At 48.8% G+C, this 19,669-nt stretch overlaps 1 protein-coding gene across 4 annotated transcripts in view; it reads left to right on the forward strand.

Annotated features, from left to right (window-relative positions):
- Window positions 1-19,669, forward strand: part of KLHL3 (kelch like family member 3) — a 1,295,653-nt gene that overhangs the window by 874,292 nt on the left and 401,692 nt on the right. For all 4 annotated transcript variants that reach the window (XM_069652631.1, XM_069652632.1, XM_069652633.1 and 1 more), the window contains one exon: window positions 13,565-13,762. In XM_069652631.1, coding sequence (XP_069508732.1) covers window positions 13,565-13,762 — 198 coding nt within the window. The remainder of the gene's footprint in view (window positions 1-13,564; window positions 13,763-19,669) is intronic.

The following is a 19,669-nucleotide window of genomic DNA, read 5'->3' on the forward strand; positions in this document are numbered from 1 at the left end:
GAGGAGACCAACCTGTTTGGCAAGGCAGTGGACGATGCACTTGAAACAGCCAAGAAAGAACATGAAACACTCAAGTCCCTTCAACAGATAACCCAGAAACCCTCTCCTCAGAGACGAAGCGGCTCCTGCCGGTCCGTTCGTGGGCAATCCCGTTTTCCCCAGAACAAGTATAATGCAGGAAACTGGAATTCGGGACAATGGTCTAATACCTCCACCACATATCCACCCAGAGGGCAGCAGCATGGGAAAGGTAGAGGATGAGGTTCCAACCCCAGAGAGCGCGCCGGCCTCTGGTCAGTAATAACCTTCGGATCCAGGTCCCCTCCCATGCCACCCCGGTAGTTGGGCGTATGACATCTTTCCTTACTGCATGGGAGGGGATAACAGACCAGTGGGTACTCAAGAGGGTTGCTCACGGGAACTGCATGGAATTTTCCCGACCAACCCAATTCAGGCCGCCAAAATCACGACGCCTGATGCCAGACCACCTGCGGATCCGGCTGCATGAGGTAGAGACCCTTCTAGGAAAGGACCGTATAGAAGTCATCCCTATTCTACAGGTAAACAAACGTATTTATTCAGTGTACTTCCTTGTACTCAAAAAGGACCTCACCATGCGTCCTGTGCTAGACTTGCGCCCAGCGAACAGGTTTGTCAAACCTCAAAAGTTTTGTATGGTCACTTTACAGGAAGTAATCCTGCTGTTGAAACAGGGTGATTACATAGCAACACTGGACATGAAAGATGCATACTTTCATTTTTCAATATTGTCAGCGCACAGAAAGTACCTCAGGCTCATGATGGAGGACATGCACAATCATTTCAGAGTACTCCCCTTCGGCATGGCCTCTGCACCAAGGGGGTTTACAAGGGTACTGGCACTAGCAGCAGCACACTTGCGCAGACTATCCGTCCCGGTTTACCCTTACCTCGACGACTGGCTCATAACAGGGGAGTCCTACAAAACATGCCTATTGAACACGCAGAAGACTGGGATTTCTCCATCAACAAGAAGAAATCCAGCCTAGACCCCAGTCAAGTCAAAACGTTTCTAGCGGCTCTAATTAGGAAAAAAGACGGCCTTGTCTTCCCCTCCAACGAGAGGGTTCGAAACATGCCGTTTCAGATCCCTCAGTATGTAGCCAGTCGGGAAGTGACAGTACGCAAAGCCATGTGACTGTTGGGAATGATGGCGTCCTGCATTTATTTAGTTCCTCACGCGTGTTTGCGCATGCGTCCCATGCAGGAGTGGCTCAACAGTCGGTGGTGTCAGGCGAGTGAACAATGGGAAGATCTGGTAGTTGTCTCGCCAGCCCTTGTTCTCTCTCTGCAGTGGTGGTCGAGGGAAAACCTCTTGAAGGGAAAGACCTTCACCACCCATGCAGTAGAAGCCACTCTCACGACCAATGCATCTTCTCCCAGGGTGGGGGGCTCACCCACTTCAGCAGATGGCGCACAGCGTGTGGTCCCCACCATTAGTGTCCAACCACATAAATCTGTTGGAGCTATTAGCAGTATTCAAAGCACTGAAAGCCTTTCAAACACAGATACAGGGAAAGGCAGTCCTGATCTTGACAGACAGCACCACAGCCATGTACTACCTGAACAAACAAGGAGGCGCACACTCTCCAGGGCTATCCAAGCTGTCACAAAACATTTGGATATGGGCTCTCAAACACAGGATGTTCCTGTTGTCTCAACTCGTTCCAGGGGAACTCAATCTTCTGGCAGACGTGCTCAGCAGAGATTTCCCACTGCCCGTAGAGTACGAATGGCGACTGCACGAATACATCGCCTCCAATGTTTTCGCAGAATGGGGCTTCCCAGAGATGGACTTGTTCGCAACTCTGGAGAACGCTCAATGCCAAGATTACGCCTCCAGGTACCCACAGAACCGCTCCAAGGGGAACGGGCTGTAGATAGCATGGTTGGGGAAATTTGTTTAGGCCCCGTCCCCCCCTCCCCCGTCTCCCTTCTCAACAAGATTGTGCACAAGATGCACCAGGAACCAGTCACCATGATAATGGTGGCCCCCATGTGGGCCCGCCAACCCTGGTTCTCTCATCTAATGGAGATGTCCCTCTCCCCTCCTATGAAACTGCCCTGCCCATACAACATGTTATCTCAGGACAGGGGAGAAACACTGCACCCATGCCCACAAACTCTGAACTTCGCGGCCTGGCTCCTGAGATCGTAGAGTTCGGACACCTTCAACTCCCTCAGAGATGTATGGACATACTTAGGGAAGCGAGGAAACCCAACACCCGATATTGCTATTCCAGTAAATGGAAACGCTTCGTTATCTGGTGTAATGCCAAGGGGCGTCAATCCCATTGACTGCACTCCTACTCACATTATATTGTACCTGGCTCACTTACTAGATTCAGGCCTGGTTTTTAATTCCCTGAAGGTGCACTTAGCTGCTCTCTCAGGCTACACTACGTCACAACAAAAAATGTTGTGGTGGAAAATACCAGTTATCAAGGCTTTAATGGAAGGGGTTAAGAGGATTCATCCCCCCCATTTCAAACCCAGCTCCCTGATGGGACTTAAATGTGGTTTTAACTAGACTCATGGGGTCTCCCTCTGAGCCTATGCACAAGGCAAGTCTTAAAGACCTTACCTATAAGACAGCCTTCCTAGTGGCCATCACTTCTAGAGTTAGTGAACTACAGGCCCTTTCAGTACTAGACCCCTTAGTTACTGTTCAGAGATAGGGTGGTTCTGCGCACTCACCCTCGATTTGCGCCTAAATTTATTTCCAAGTTCCACGTGAATGAGTCAATAGAACTGCCCACTTTCTTCCAGAATCCCTCTAACATGGCCTTAAGAAGCCTACACACGTTAGATGTGCACAGGGAAATCATGTTTTACCTGGAAAGAACTAAACCACTGAGAAAGACAAACCAATTTTTCATTTCATTGGCGGCTGGCAGAAAAGGGGATCCTGTCTCTAAGTCAGCAATCTCAAGGTGGACAGTCAAATGCATCACACTTTGTTAAACTCTTGCTAAGAGAGAACTCCCCTTCAAGCCTAGAGCACATTCTACTCGAGGCACTGGGACTTACATAGCATTCATTGCAAATGTTCCCCTAGAGTCCATTTGCAAAGCGGCAACCTGGAGTTCTGTACACACCTTTACAAAATAATATTGCCTAGACACTCATTCTAGGTCTGATTCTCAGGTGGGACAAGCAGTACTAAGACATCTTTTCACTACTGTTCCTCCTCACAACCCACCTCCAACTCCAGGTACTGCTCGCTAGTCTATGCACAGCATGTGATTACTCAACGTAATAGCATTTCTGATGATTGTATCTGCTTAGATTCATATGCGCCCACCCTTCCTCCCCTCTCCGGTGGAAGGAACACAGACGTCTTACTACTTTCTCTCTTTTATGTACTCACTCACGATGGTCCTTGGGCTCCCTCATGGCAGAAAAAATACAATCCGAGGGACCTCGGCGCGTGAGGAATTTTGGGAACACTACACATCACGTTACGGGTAGTGTTACAGACACGCCTATGCCGACGTCCCCTTTCGATCCTCGAAAGACGAGATGCAATACTCTGCGGTTATCACTGGATGTCGGACCATATGCACAGCATGTGAATCTAAGCAGATACAATCATCAGAAATGCTATTACGGTGAGTAATGCATGTCTCATCACAGTAGTGATACCCAAAGAGCCAAGAGTCAAGAGAATCTTGGGAGTAATTTCCCTTGTCACAGTGATGATCCTAGTAAGATTAAAAGAGGATCCTAAACAAGAGCTATGTGGAGATAATTTTCATAACTTCTTAAGGCGGGGGAAGAATTGCTGGAACTGTAAAGCAAGCTTTCAGAAGAACTTGGGAAGAGGTGAAGAGACTTTTGAGGTCTATTGTCAAAGAATATCCCAAGGCAGCCCTCAAGGCTATGCGAGGCGGGTCATGCGAAAGGGAGTCATTCTCCCGACCATACTTCTCCTGTTAATAATTTAATTTGGATGCTGAACGCTTTTGTAGACTAGTGGTAGGGTTAGAGTAGGTTTTTGGACAGAGGACGGACATGATTCATTTGGACAAACATCCTGACGACGAGCACCTGATTAATATTTATTTAGGCATGGATAACCCTTTTAAAAATAGGGACAGGTTGAATCTTTTCTTTATTTAAAAAAAAAAAACTTGTTGAAGCATGCCACCTCTTTGTCTGACTCCTTACTCCTACGTCCCGCCCCCTTTCTTCCATACTATATGGGGCGTCCCTCGCTAGGGACGGGAGACGGAACCTTTTTCACCAGAAAAATCATCATCCCCTTTAAAGTTAGATGTGCGTGGAGGCGTCGCCCTGGGAGCATGCGCTCCCCTTACTCGGCCCACCAGCGTCACTCTTTAAGTCCTCTTTTCCGCATCAACTGGAACGGACCGCTCTCACCAGCGCTCTTGGGTTAAGCCTCTGGCCTAGTAATTCCATGTACTCTTCCACAGAGAAGTACTTTTGTCTTCTTTATCTCTTTCAATTGTCAGGTACCACTTTGTCCTCTGGCGCCACGCTCCTCCCCGGCGCATGATGATGGCGGGCTTCTGCAGGTGTCCATGTTGCGAAGGCCCCTCCCCAATGTCCGACCCCCATGCCCTCTGCCTCCGCTGCCTTGGCCCTGACCACAGCTGGGACGGCTGCACTGCGTGCGACGCTCTGACACCACGCGCCCTCAAGACCAGAGTAGCCAGGTGGAGTGAGCTGTTTGGAAGGTCACCTCCAGAGTACTTGAAAGCGTTCGTGAAACAGAAGACTAAGCCCAAGGTAGGTGCACTGTTCTCCCAACAGGTCCGAAGACCAGCACAAGCGGTGAGGCTGCTCCAGCTACCGGCCACCAGGCAGAGGGGTCGCAAGATCCTACCGGTGATTCCGCTGAGGGGTTGCAAGGTTCTATTACCGGGTCTCAACCCGAGTGGCTGCGCCCTAACACCAGACCGATGCCTGAGTGGGCACCTGTATGCAGCACTACCGGCTCCACAGCCGAGGGCACTCTGCCTACCAGACCCCGTCCTGAGGTGCAGGGTAGGCCTCAACCTCCACAGCTCCGCGTACTGGAGGAAGCTGGGCCCAGCGCAGCAAGTACCACGACGCAGGCACGTGGCATGCAGCAAAACAAAATGGCCGCTAGGCCTCACAAAATGGCAGCTCACCCAACACCATCTCCCTTTGGGGACCAGGTAGGGGGAGCGAGTTTCCAGGTGGGACTGGTCGACGCCTGTCACTTGGTCCACAGCATACCCATCGACTTTGCAGGGCAGATACACCTCACCCCATACAGCGAGATGGGGCGCCTAGGTCCCAGCAACCTCAGGGCACACACCTATGCCTATTCCATCAAGCACTCATCCGACCTGTGAAGACAGGTTCTTTGAGAAGTTCCTTACTCTCATGAGGTCCCCACAGATGGGTAACATCCTTAGGGATGTGATCAGGGAAATGCTCCCTCCGGTACAGCCGCTAGCACCCACGGCCACACTGCCCTTGGGTCCAGCTCCTCTGAGTCCAGCGCAGCCCCAGGTGCCAGCGCCAGTCCCTACGACACCGGCCCCCATGCCTGTACCAGTCACAGCAGCCCCGTCCACACTGCTGCTGCAGCCTCTGGCGCTGGTAATTAGTACGCCACAGCTTCCTGTGCCCAGCACTCCTCCGGCTGCACCGGACTAGCAATACAAAATGGTGGACACAGATGAGGAGGAGGACCCCGACACTCCATCGTAAGCCAAAGCCTTTCATGAACGACTGGCCGGCCTGGCTGAGTATTTGGGGATCCCACAGCCATCGGTGGAACAACCGGAGGTGGAGGTATTGGCAGAAGTTCTCACTCTACGCCCCACGGCTAGAACGGGAATCCCACTGCAGAAGGACGTGGTGGCACTTGCCAAAAAAGAATGGCTCAAGCCACATTCCCCCCAGCCTACCAATCAAAATCTCAACGGTAAGTTTAGGTAAACTTAAGGGGGACCCCCTCTTACTGTCGGCGCACCCCCGACCACACTCCTCGGTGATAGCGGCAGCATCACTGTACTCTAAGCCCCAATGCCCTCAGCTACATCATCCTCAGCATAAGATCCTGGAGGTATTTGGAAAGATAATCTATTCCAATGCCACTCTCCATCTGCGCCAGACCAATGCGGATGCCATGCTGGCGGTGGTCAACCAGAGGCTCTGGTGGGAGATTGCGGAGTTCCTACCTGAACTCTGCGTAGAGCCATTCTCGCTTTAAGGCTGGGTCTGGCTGAAGCCAAAATACTGGCACAGGACATAATGGAGCCCACGGTGGCTCACATTGATACCTCAGGTCGTGCCATCTGTATTGCTACAGACATGAGAAGGACGGCTTGGCTAAGGGCGACTAAGTTCAACCCTGATGTCCAGTAACGTATAGTGGACCTTCCTTTCGAGGGGGGCGATCTGTTCCATTCAACAGACGAGGAACTCAATAAGAAAAGAAATAGCTCGCAGACGGCTAAGTCTTTATCGATCCTCAGCAAGTCCACCCCTAAGACATATAGCCAAGCACAACAGCACTCAGACAAGGGTCTGTGCTTCGGAGGCTTTTGGGGGCTTCCAAGAGAGACGGTCCAGACAACCGGACAGATCCCCGAGCCATCATAGGCGAAATCAGCACAAAGCAGCTCACACAGGCCTTTTCCAGTCCCCCTCGTCAGCCCCAGCCTCAGAGGACAAGAAATCGTGACATATCCATCTGGATCCACGAGTCTCAGGTGGGGGGCAGGGTTGCCCTTCACACTCACCGCTGGCGGACAAGGTTCTCTGACCCATGGATCCTCTCCGTAGTATCCACAGGCTTCCAGCTCCCTATCCCTCCTTCTCCTTTCTCCTGGCCTCTGCTCCCACAGATTGGTACAGCAACTCTGTTGGCGGAAATACGCTCACTTGTAGAGAGTCAGGCAATGGAGGAAGTCCTAGCCTCTCAGCGGGGTCTGGGCTTCTATTCACAGATTTTCGCCATACACAAAAAGAACCAGGCTGGCCTGAGAGTTGTGTTGGACCTTTCCACCTCAAACCTTTCCCTTCCTATCCAAAAGTTCAAGGTGGTTACCCCAGCGCTAATAGCAGAGACACTGTGTGCAGGAGACTGGATGTGCTCACGGGATCCAAAGGATGCCTACCTACACATCTCGATCTGGCAACCCCATCAGTCGTTTCTGCGCTTCAGGATCATGAGATTTCACTTCCAATACAAGGTTCTACCCTTTGGCCTCAATTCGGTCCACAGGGTCTTTTCTGGGCGCAGGGTCATCACATCTACCCATATCTAGACCACTGGCAAGTCAGGGCAAGGTCTCCAGAGGCATTCCAGCACACTGCCTCCGCCCGCATGGATACACTGCACGAGCTGGGATTTTCCATCAATCTCAAGAAATCACAGTTGGTGCCCACGCAGAGTCTAACATTCCTGGGCCTAATCTGGAATACAAGCTCTGAGAGGATTTTCCCCTCAGCGGACAAGATCGCAGCCATCAAGAGGGCCATGGGGCATTTTCTCAGCCAGAGCAATGACCTCGGCATGGTGGTACCAACACCTCTTGGGCATCATGGCGTTATGTCTCCTGGCAGTGCTGCATACGAGTGTCATGCTGCGCCCATGGAAGTGTTGGCAAAGGTGGAAGTACCTGTAACATGGTGTCCTGGTATTCCATCTTCACGGTCTATTGTTCCTCCACGATGGCCGCCGTACCCATAAGTATGGGCAGAGACTGGTCTTCGGTGCGCACTGTTCGTTTCCTGGGTTTATGCTGCAGTTCCTTTGGGCTATTAGTCTAGCGTTCTTAGTTTCCCGACTTGTCTCTTGTTTTCTTGCCTGTGCCCGCTTTGCTCTCTGTTTTGTCACGCTGCTGGTGAGCTCTTCTGTCATTATTCCTCGTTCGTACTTTCTACTGTTGTTCAGGTACCTTTTTCATTCACCTCTTTATTTCTGTGACCACTCTTGGTTACGTGGTTATCGTGTCTTCCCGATCCCTCTTTTCTTCTTACCTGTTCCTTTACTTCCGCTCCTTCATGGATTTGTCTTACTTTTGGCCTCTAACCATTTGCACTCTTCTGGGTGTTCCGTTTTTCTTATTTTCAGCAGCCCGTTCACCGCTCCCCACGGTCCCTGCTTTTCTCTGCGCTCTTGCTGTCTTTACTTTTCCTCTACCTTTTCTCTTCCTCGCTGGGTGTCATTGGAGGATTCTTGTCCTCTTCCGGCCCGGTGCCTCTGGACATCTTTTTGGCTGCCTTTCTCTGGCGAGCTACGGATTGTTTTCGTAGCCGATCCTCATCCCATCTGCCTTACCTCCACAGTTACATTTTGGGCTTGCATTCCCTTGGATGGTCGAATCTCCATTCTATCTTTTTCCATCCGCTGCCTGTTGCTATACCATTTCCGGATCCCGCAAGAAGGCAAACCACCTTAGTCACCAGATCTTCTGTGCTCCTCGCAGACTTACTAAACTACCTGGACATAACATCAGTAACCAGAGAAGATATTCTTGCAAGACGTCCGATTCTTAAACATCTCTCAGCTCAGGGTTTTTTGTGCCTAAGAGGCTTTTTCCCTGATTTATTTGTGGGCTTGCTCCTCGGGGTTCCCCTGGTTTTGGGGTTCATCGCCAGGCCAAGGTGGCTTTCGAGGGAGCTCGCCCCTACCTTCACAATAAAAAATAAAAGACCACCAAGGAGTCTCGGAAACCATGCAAGAAGAAGGAATCGGAGACGCCAGAGAGCTCTATTGAGGACACAGGTGAGGAGGAGGAGGACCACCGGGAGGGGGACCCAGGGCTTGACCACGAGCCTCAAAATGAGGCGACTGCAGTTGTACTTCGCAGCCTCCTGGAGTAAGGAGAGGGGTTTCCAGGCGGAGCAGGTCAGCATCCTACATCATCTCCACCAGGGCCTAGTCTGGTGGAGCATGGGCAAAAACTTGTGGATAGGCAGGCCCTTCCGTCATTCAGCACCTCGGGGGTCACCATTCCCACTGACTCATCCCTAGAGGGCTGGGGAGCTACCTTGGGCAGCCACAGTGTCCATGGGGTATGGTCCCGTCAGGAGCAGGCAGCCAACATCAACTGGCTCGAGTTGATGGCCATCTGGCTTTCTCTCAAAGCCTTCCTCCTGATGATCAGTGGCAGGCGATTCTCATTGAAACGGACTCCTCCACCAGCATGTATGATATCAACAAGCAGGGTGGCACCAGGTCGCCTCCCCTCTGCACTCTAGCAGTCAACATTTGGGAGTGGGCTCTGGTAAACAACATTCAACTGGCAGCAATCCACCTCCCGGAGAGAGTCCAACCTAGAGGCGGACAGCCTCAGTAGGCTGGGTGCGGACAACTACGATTGGCAGTTGGACGAACAGGTCCTTCAGGGCATCTTCAACAAGTGGGGTCATCCTCGGATGGATCTCTTTGCCACCTGGTCCAACAGGAGGTGCCCCCGAGTTCGCATCCTGTCAGCGACAGGGTAGGGGCTCTCTGGGTGACACGATGCAGATCCAGTGGAACAACATGAACGCAAAATGCCTTCCCTCCCACTCCCCTGATGCACAGGCTAATCTGCAAGATCAGGGAAGCCCAACACCTCCATATCATCCTGATAGCTCCGTGGTGGCCAGCAAGGACATGGTCCTTGGAACTACTCAGCCTGTCGGATCAGGCCCCTGTGCACCTTCCTCTGGGCCCAGCACACCTACTCTCTCAGCAGGGAGGCACGGTCATACACCCTGCCCCTATAGAAGTTAGCCCTTGCAGCGTGGTTCCTGAACAAGTCACACTGAGACATCTGCATCTGTCACAGGGTAACCTAGACATTATACAAGGGGCTAGGAGCAATGCTTCCAGGAGCCAGTACAAAAGCAAGTGGACTAGATTTCGTCACTGGGCGGAATCATAGGAGGTTGATCCATTGGCCTGCACGTTGGACGACGTGCTATCCTTCTCTGTGCACCCCGCACACTCGGGGGTGCAGGGAGACATATGCCACACCTATCTGGCGGCCGTTGGAGCCTACAGGAACTCGGAGGAGGAAGTATTTTCATCCTGTAATCCGGTGGTTAAGACACTTGGCGGGCCTGATCAGGCTTTATCCGCCGATCAAGAAATCAAGGACCTCAATGTGGTCTTGGGCGCCCTTGCGCATAAACCATTTGAACCTATGGCGTCTGCGGTCATCAGGCTAGTCACCATTAAGATAGCCCTCCTGGTGGGCCTTAGCTCGGCATGCTGGATCATTGAAATCCAGGCGCTGGTGGCCTCAGAGCCTTATACTACTTTTCAAAAGGACAATGTAGTGCTTAGAACTCACCCCGCATTCTTACCTAAGGTTGTCTCCTCTTTTCACCTAAATGAGGAGATAGTGCAGAGTGCTGCCAACGTTCTTCACGGACCCTAAGGATGACACTCAGAGGGTATTGCACTGCCTGGATGTGAGGTGTGCGCTGAGATTACCTGGACAGGACCAAGAGCTTCTGCAAATCAGACGCCCTCTTTGTCTCCTTCGGTGGGTCGAAGCCTGGCTATCAAGCGTCCAAGGCTTCCATAGCAAGGTGGATGGTTACCGCCATCAAGGAGGCATACGAAGGGCAGCACATATGTATGCCCAAGCATTACCACAGTGGTTGCTTTCCAGAGGCACATCCCGTGGCAGGTTATCAGCAAGGCGGCTACATGGGTTACGCCTTCGGCCTTCTGCCTTCTGCAAGCACTACTGCTTGGATGCCCGCTCCAGGTGGGACGCAGCATTTGGTCAGGCAGTGTTAAGAAACTCGATTTCTTAAGAGAGCACCTCTCCGCCCTGGGGCTACATTCACTTGTACTCGGCCATACAGTATGGAGGAAAGGGGACGGGACGTAGGATGTACTCCTAGTCCATAGTCCCCTTTCGTCCATACGTCCCACCATCCTCCCCCTTAATAAAACTGGTGTCATTAGGCAATGTTAATATTGTCGATGCGTCAAAGGGGACTGAGTGGTGGCGCTGGTGGGCAGAGTCGGGACAGCGCATGCTCCCAGGTTTTGCCCCCGCACGTATCTAAATTAAAAGAGGAAGATGATTTTTCTGGTGAAAAGGGTTCCGTCTCCCGTCCCTAGCGAGGGACCCCCCCCCCATACAGTATGGAGGAAAGGGGACCATGGACTAGGAGTACGTTAGTCACTACAGTGAGTAACTTATAATTACTCCACCACACCACATTGTGCCATAGGGGTTTTAGGCAATGAGGTGTATCCTGGTCTTCCACCGTGCATCTTGGTTCGAGTTCCTTTAAAGGGTCCTTCCGGTGCAGCTGATGTAATGTGGTGGTCCCTGCCCCCTCCCCAATGTTGTGGTGTAGACCTTGTGATCCTCCACCTGCTGCCCCAGAGCCCATATGTGTAGTGGGTGGTGGTGGCCTGGCCCCCTGCACTGCTCCACACACCATAAAGGCCAGGTAAGAGACAGGTAGGTAACATTGTCACAGCCCTTTTAGACATGAGTTATCAAAAGTCCATATTGTTTGCTTAAATCAACTGGGATATGTCCATCATGACCTGCAGGTCTTTCTAGAAGCCTACGATTTTGAAAATGTGTTAACATCTAGTTGGATTCCAGATGCTTTATCCTCAAGGCTAATGGCTTGGGTGATTATTTGACATAATTGTTCCACATCTGAGTTAACACGACATGTAGATTGAGCTAAAATATTCCATAAATGGCATCTATTTTCAGTGTGGTAATGATTGCATTGACAAGTCTATTCCATGGTATTTTAACTGCTAAAATGCTATTGGTGTGGATGTCCACGTCCTCCTCATTCCATATGTTAGCAATACCCGCTAACTAAGCAGCTCAGCCCGGCAGCAGGAATCACTGCTGCAGTCTAATAAGTGCTTTATGTACTGTAAATAGTTCTATTTGCAAAGAAATATTAGAACGATAAACATGATTAGGCAAAATGAGTATTTTAGTGATTAAGCCCACCATACCTGATGTAACATGGACTACAAATTGGGTTAGGACATTCTCTAAAACTATTTGTCAATAACATAAAATGTACAGTACGAGTGGGTCATGTGCACCGTGGTACCCCCATGAGTTTGGTCCACTTAAAACCAAAAACCATTTCCTCAGATAAATATTAAACCAACAAAACAAAAAGTGCATGTTTTCTAATAAGGTCAAATCACAAGCAAAAGGTGCAATTTCACTGCCCCTCTTCGCTCACCTCGCTGCCTTAGCAGCAAGGGGTAATTGCTGGGCACAGGGCCTGGTAACAGGTCTACAGGTGATAGTCTGTCCATACAGTAAAATACAGAGGCTGCCTAGCAATTGCTATATAGCGCTGCTTGCTTTGCACCATACGTTTGTCAAACTCCTTCCAGCTGTCCTGCTGCCACAGTAGGCAAGATTTATTGTTTTTGTTTGTTACTGGAAGTACTCAACATATTTCTTTTACTGATTTATAGCAAAACTAATATTTCTGAGATGCACAATATTATTTGTATTTTAAAAAACACTTTAAAAAACATTTTTGCCCATTATACTGTAGATATCCACACATGAAATCAATTTATTGAGAAACAAGTCATCATTCAAAATTTAGCATGCGATTTTCAAGTTTTCCTACAAAACATTGCATAGTTGTCTTGACTGTGGCACTGACTTCAATTTTCAACGTGTTTACAACACAACCCTTTAAAGTACAATCGTGAGAGTATGTAATTAATAGTTAATAAACAATGTTAATTTTTTTGCTTTACAAAACCATAATGCCAACATTTATTTCCTTGGAAGCAGCAGAGAATTCTTCGATCGACCTTGTATATAGCCAATGAGTTGTAGGAGAAGGCGACATGTATTTCAGGTGAACGGCGATACATGGTCACAGGTTGCCTGGATCCTGGTCCTTACATGACTCTGACTTGACTTCAAAACTACTTTGTTACAAAAAGATGTTCTCCCGGGTCGGACATAATAACATTTTCTTAGTCCCAGTCATGAGCATAGAAAAAAAATTGCATATTTAAATTTTGTTTCGCTAATACTGGCCGATCCACATTATCAATGAAACATTTGAAAGAAAGAAATTCGAACAATGAAATCCTCTTACAACCAAAATAAAAGCACCAAAATAAAATGACGTTTTTCTAAACCAATTTGCACAAAAGCTGCATACATCATTGAAGACCTGGAGAAGATTTGATCAAAAGACATAACTTGCATGGATAAGCGAGGGCCTCTACTTATGCACAGTTTATCAGAATATGAAAGTTTAAATATGATGAACAATGTTGTCTTTCTGCTGTAGGTAGGCAATCTGCAATCTGGTGGAACTGTGTGAATTAGTTCTGTGTATTGTACATGATGAGTTATTTTTGTTATATAAAATAGTTCTTTCAGTGTTGTGAATTATATGTTCTGGGGAACACTTGGGTCTCAAATCCCTGCTGTGACTATAACCTTTATTGATGGTTTCACTAACGTTATTTTTTTTAAAGTAGTGCTTGCTGTCACTAGCTTTACCCTAACAAGAACCTAACGTGCACTTCTTGTTTTAACAGGAGTAGTATATATGTCAGGAAAGGTTTACGCTGTTGGTGGTTTTAACGGATCTTTGAGAGTGCGAACTGTGGATGTTTATGATGGTGTGAAGGACCAGTGGACCTCCATAGCCAGCATGCAGGAACGACGAAGCACTTTGGGTGCAGCGGTGCTGAATGACCTTCTCTATGCAGTTGGCGGATTTGATGGAAGTACAGGTATTACTAAATATGATCTGGGCTAGTGTGTGGGTTTTAATTGCAAAAAGATGTCATTTGTAAGAAAAGAATTACACTCATTTGCAATTAAAACTGTAGATGGTACTAAAATGTATACTGGGATTTCTAAATAACCCAAAAGTGCTAAATTCAATCCTTCGATCCGAATCTTCACACAGCAATGAACACATCGCCTCTGTTTAACATTCTTATTTATACTACACAAAATCAGTCATGTACATCCTCAGTTATTTTTGTAGTATACGAATAACCATTATTTCAATTTCTCAGCGTAGCTTTCTGAAATAGTGTTAGCAAAGTACATGTTAAGAGTGTCACTAAGACCCCTGCCTAGCTCTAGGGGACTCCAAGGAGGATGACTGGAGGGTCGAAGGGCAGGGGAGGGGGAGGGGATCAGGTTCTTCCCCAGGCCTGTAGATGATTGGCCTGGGGTTGGTATGGAGAGGATCCCCTGTTTACCTTGCCTTGGTGCCCATTGTTCATTAGGGGACAGTCACAGGAGGATGTTATTGCAGACGCACTCCTCAGTGGAAAGAGCCTGAAGGTCCCCCTATTCAGCACAAATTTCCAGAGAGCGGAAACAAACACCTTGATTCATTGGCATTCAAGTTCACATGCATGCTACTTTCAAACTCATACTGTTGCAGCACCTTCCACGATAGAAAATACATAATGTTAAAATCACAGAGAGATGCTCCCTGAACCCCAAATGCCTGCGTGTGATACTATTTTACCAGTCCATATTTTTCTGCCAGCAAGTATACCAGCCAATGATATAAAATTACTGGCAGAGTGTTCCCTCACTGGGGATGCAAAGTCGAATATGAACTACGAGCCAGCATTTTTGTTGCATAGAGAATGGTTGTAGAGTCTGTCAAGGAACATGCCAGCAGCATGTTTACACCTCAGGGGAGCAGGGGCTCTGTATCCTTCCCAGCTCTTGCCAGATAGTAACAATGTGGGGGAATTGGTTTCCAAGATAGTCTAAGTCTGGCCCCTTACACCTAAAGAAAGGTAAGTGAATCTCAAAGAAGCAGCCAGTCCCACCTTCTCATCCGGTCCAGAACACAGGTGCAGAACCTCACAAAGAGCGCAACCAAGGAGGAGAGAATAGATCCCTATAAAACAAAGAGACCACAATCAGTCAGTGTGAGTTTTGGAAGGTTTTAGTTTGAGCAGTTGGTGGACAGTGAAAATTAGACAGAGCAAAGGCTGCAGAGACAAAGGAGGAGAGGTGAAGAATAGGCTGGTAGGCAAGAATTTGGAGGTAAGGGTAGTATTGGGAAGGGATTGTAACATTAAGAGGTGAAGGTTGTATTGAGAAGGAGGTCAAAACATCTGGAAGTATAGATGGTATTGAAGCAGTGGTAGTAGCAGGATGTGAAAGTGGTCTTGGAGAGGAGGTGATAACATCAAGAAGAGAAGGTGGTATTTAGAAGGAGGTGGCAACAGCAGGTGTGGGAAGTGGTCCCAAGGAAGAGGTGCTATTAAGTGTGGATGGTGATGCTGAGGACAAGATAACATCAGGATGTAGAGGTGGTATTGCAAATGAAGGGTGGAAGATCTAAAGGAGGAAGACTGTTTTGAGGGAGAGCTACACTGATGACGTAGAGGAAGGAACTTGATGGATTGACAATGGGAAACATCTGAATACCTTGGATTAAATCAGTGTGTATATATCTGAGGCTTGTGGATCTGCTTAGAATCACATGTTTTGCATAGGCCAACATCTAGTGCTAGCTGCAGAGAATTGCACGTGAAGTTTTTGAAGTTCAGAAAGGGATGTCGACTGGGCGTGTTTGTCATTCTATCCCTAGTGTGACATCCACTGTACCCATGAACCTTCACATGTCGAGGTCCCTCAGATTATTTCTTTCCGCCATCATGGTTACTCGTGTTTCTCGTAGAGTCCTATAGCCACGCTACTTTGGAGTTAATATCACTTCCATTACTAATTTAACAGTTACCGCTCGACGCTACATCTCGACAAAAGACCTCTCGAAGAACAAAACAGATGATTGTTCCGGGAACGAGCTTCAGCCTACACCTGGCTTCAGCCTAGTAGTAGGGAGTATAGGGGGGCTGATTGTTTCCGTATAGAGAATGCCTGCCTTCATTCCCTACTTCTATTGCTCTTGTCTTGCTGCCCTTAACTTTTCTTTCCACCATGGAGCGTACTCCATTTAAATTGTGCCCAAAATGTAATAACGTTTCTGTAAAAGGAGGCCCACATTGTGCAACCAGTGCCTTCTCCACAATCACCAGGAGACCTGTTGCACATCCTGTAAGCTCTTTAGACCCAAATCCCTTAAAGAACAATGAACAAAACGGTGTCGGACACTGCCACCAGTCTCTTTGAGCCAGATCCGGAAGGCCAGGGCAGCGTAGGCTCTGGTTCGGATGCCAAAGACACCACAAGGGAACCATCAGGCTCCCACGGTCAGTCCCTAGCCTCGAAAGGCAGTTGCAGCACGCTGCTAGGGGGAAAGCCTCTGGCGACAAGGACGCACACGCAGACATGCCCAAACACATTCCCCAAGGCCGCTCCTCGACGAACTGTCAAAGGAAGGCTGCACGAGCCGGCAGGCGCATCAAAGCCTACCGAACCACCGCCGAAAAACCCTGCTGCTGTTCCGCATGAGTGCTTGTAAATCCAATTCGACGGATGAATCGGAGACGCCAAAAGATCCGGCAAAAACAACACACAACATAAAAAGGCCAATAGCCGTAAGACACACTCCTGCTGCCTCTGAAGAGTGTGGGGGGACCCATTCTCCTCTGTCATCTCTTCAAAAGAAAGGACCAAGGGAAGACCCTAAAGCTGCACCAAGGGGAGACCCCAAAGCAGTTGTGGTCCCTTTAGTTGACACACCAAAAACAGGCACCTGGACAAAGGAATGATTTAAAGATACTATGGACAATGTTTCCACCTTTGTCTACTTCATGTATAAGTACCATATTCGCCAAAAGACTTCGATATGTCTCAACCCCTTGAGTTTGGTTAGCCACAACGTATTCCGTCACCCACTCATACCCTACCCATACATCCATAGATGCCTCCAATGGCTCTCAGCACAGAAACATTCAGCCTGATCAGGCAGATCAAGACATCTGGTATGTCGATCAGGACAATGCCATTCAAGACCCTGATGATTTATACCTAGATGATCAAGTTTACCCAGATGTCACTATTATTGACGCCCCAGATGTAACAGCGGCAGATGGTGACCATACATAACCTATCGAACAATTATTTTACAACACCCTGCTTTAAAAGGCTGCTCACCCTTTCAACTTCCATACAGAGGAGAAACTCCCTGATGGTACTGATTTTGTGGAGGACATTCGTAATGAGAAGAAAGACGTCAGCCAATCTACTCACTTGCTCCAGTCCATTAAATAGAGAATTACCCCATCTCTTTCCACACCTTCACTCACAAATCTTCAAACCATTGCCTTCCGATCCCTTATACATCAAGGGACACAACCAGAAACAGAACTGGTGTTCCACTCTCTACCCCAGAAGCACCCCCTAACAAGGAGTACAAACACCTATACACTTTAGGCAAGCGCATTACCACCTCAGGTGCCTACATGACCAGGATTGCAAACAACACAACACTGCTCGCTAGCTACAACACCAAATGGTATGAAGTATTCAGGACCCTAGACTCTGTGCCAGAATCTGCTAGATCGCACCTGCTTAAATTCTCTCCAAAGGGTAAGCAAGTGGCGCAGAATATCCTTAAAAATGTCCTGGACTCAGTCGATACCTCAAGGAGAGTTGTTGCTGAAGGTACACTTCTCAAGAGTCACTTGGGACTCCGGGTTTAAGCCTGAGACTCAGGCGGCACTGATCAGTATGCCCATTGAAGAGGCAGTCCTATTCAGGAAGGCTGTTGGTGAACAACTCGAAACAGTCAAAAAAGAGCACAACACCATAAAGACGCTGCAACAGATTGCAAACAAGGCATATGTCCAGAGAGGAGTCTTTAACACGCAGCTTATTTTTTGTACACAAGTCTTCAACAGATCAAATGAAACGGGAGCTGGAGCATCTGGCTCCTCTTTCTACAGTCCCCAGTCTCAATCTACCACCTATCAATCCTATCAGCAGAGGGGGTTTTGCTGTGGGAAAGGACAAGGCAGGGCTGCAGCCCCTAGAGGCGCTGCAGCCCCTGCCAGCAGATGACCGGGTAGTTCACATTCCCTCCCATGAATCCGCAGTAGGGGGTCACGTACGTATTTTCATCCAGCAATGGGAGGGAACAACATAAAGTTACTCGAAACACCAGGCCACCCCCTGCCTCGTACGAGAAAGATGTCTTCAGAACATTTTCAAAGCCTACAATAGGAGATCCAGACACTACTAGAAAAAGGAGCAATAGAGCTGGTGCCATCTCTAAAGGAAGATCAACTTATTTATTCACTGTACTTCCTTGTTGCAAAGAAAGATCTAACAATGTGGCTAGTGTTGCACCTACGCCCTGCAAACATGTATGTCAGGCCTCAAAAATTCAGTTGACTGTTACAGGAAGTAATCCCCCTGCTAAAACAAGGGGATTGCATGGCAACATTGGACATGAAAGATGCATACTCTCATATTTCAATTGTTACGCTCACCTGACTCCCATGGAGGCGCTGGCCTGGTTCGCGCTGCTGTGACCTCTTCTAAGGTGATGCGCAGGGTTCGGAAGACAGACTGGACCGGGCCCCCAAATCTTGCTTGTCTGGCTCGCAGAAGTATCCTTCTGTAGGCGAAAATAGGGGATTAACTGTCTGCGGGGTAATGCAATCGGCCTCCCACTTTCCCCTCTCACCCTCCTTGAAACCCTTCTGTGATTTCTCGTAGCGTCTCACCTTAGGGTCTGGAAGGACGAGCTCTCCATCCTGCTTCTGATGCAGGGGCGCGTTGGTATCCAGTTACTTCACTGGATTTTCGGATTGGTGAGAACCAAACTTGCTTGGCTTCCTGGTAATTTTTTTTTTGATAAGAGGTTCCCCTTGTGTCCATGCATTAATGTACTAATGCTAGTGTCTTTTTCCCCATAGGGGCCGGGGTACGGAATGCCGGGGAACAGGCACCGACCCGAGATGACAGGTGAAATCCTTGTAGAAATCAGGTAAGTCTTTAATGAGCGTTTTTTGGTAATGTCTTTTCATTCGCTCATTAACGCTGATGTCTTTTTTTCCCCTTAGGGGCCGGAGTCCGGGGTCCGGAAATGTCAGGATGCGGCGCGGACCCGAAATGAAGAGGGAATGAATCAACAGGTAAGTCTTAACATGGAGATTTAGCTTTCCTTATTCCCTTCTCTCTCTCACCTTTTGTTCTGGTCTTTTTCTCCCTAGGCGCTGGGGCGTGACTGCGAATCCGGATGATCGCTGCTGAACATGGAGGCGCCCTGTAAAGGTGAGTGGAATGCGGCGCTGCAGCGATCGACGCGATGAGCTTTTAAATTAAAGTCTTCCTTTTCAGGATTGTCGGCGAGATGTCTCCGGGATGCGGATTTAGCAGGTAAGGACTTTTCCTTCTTCTGTTCTCTTCTTCTCTTCCTTTGCAGGTGATCCAGGATGCTGGCAAGCGTGGCAGAAGTCAGGATGCAGGAGCAGACACGGTGAGCGTCCAGCTGCTAGATGCAGAACAACGCGAAGCACATGTGGCTGTTCGGGTGGGGTTTAAATAGCCTTGGAAGAAGTTCCAGGTATGTATCCTTCCTCCAATCAGGTATGTATCCTTCCCCGACCACGCCCGGATGGTAAATTAGTCCCACAGGTAAAGTAGTTCCTTTCAGGCCTCAAGGAGGCCGGGATTCTGCAGCATGGTCTGCATCAGGTAAGTGCACCCAAGCATTCCCATAATGAGCCTGGCGCCTATGGCGCCAGGAC

Source organism: Ambystoma mexicanum, chromosome 3p (assembly GCF_040938575.1).
Source record: "Ambystoma mexicanum isolate Mex_15411 chromosome 3p, UKY_AmexF1_1, whole genome shotgun sequence".
NCBI classification, from domain to species: domain Eukaryota; kingdom Metazoa; phylum Chordata; class Amphibia; order Caudata; family Ambystomatidae; genus Ambystoma; species Ambystoma mexicanum.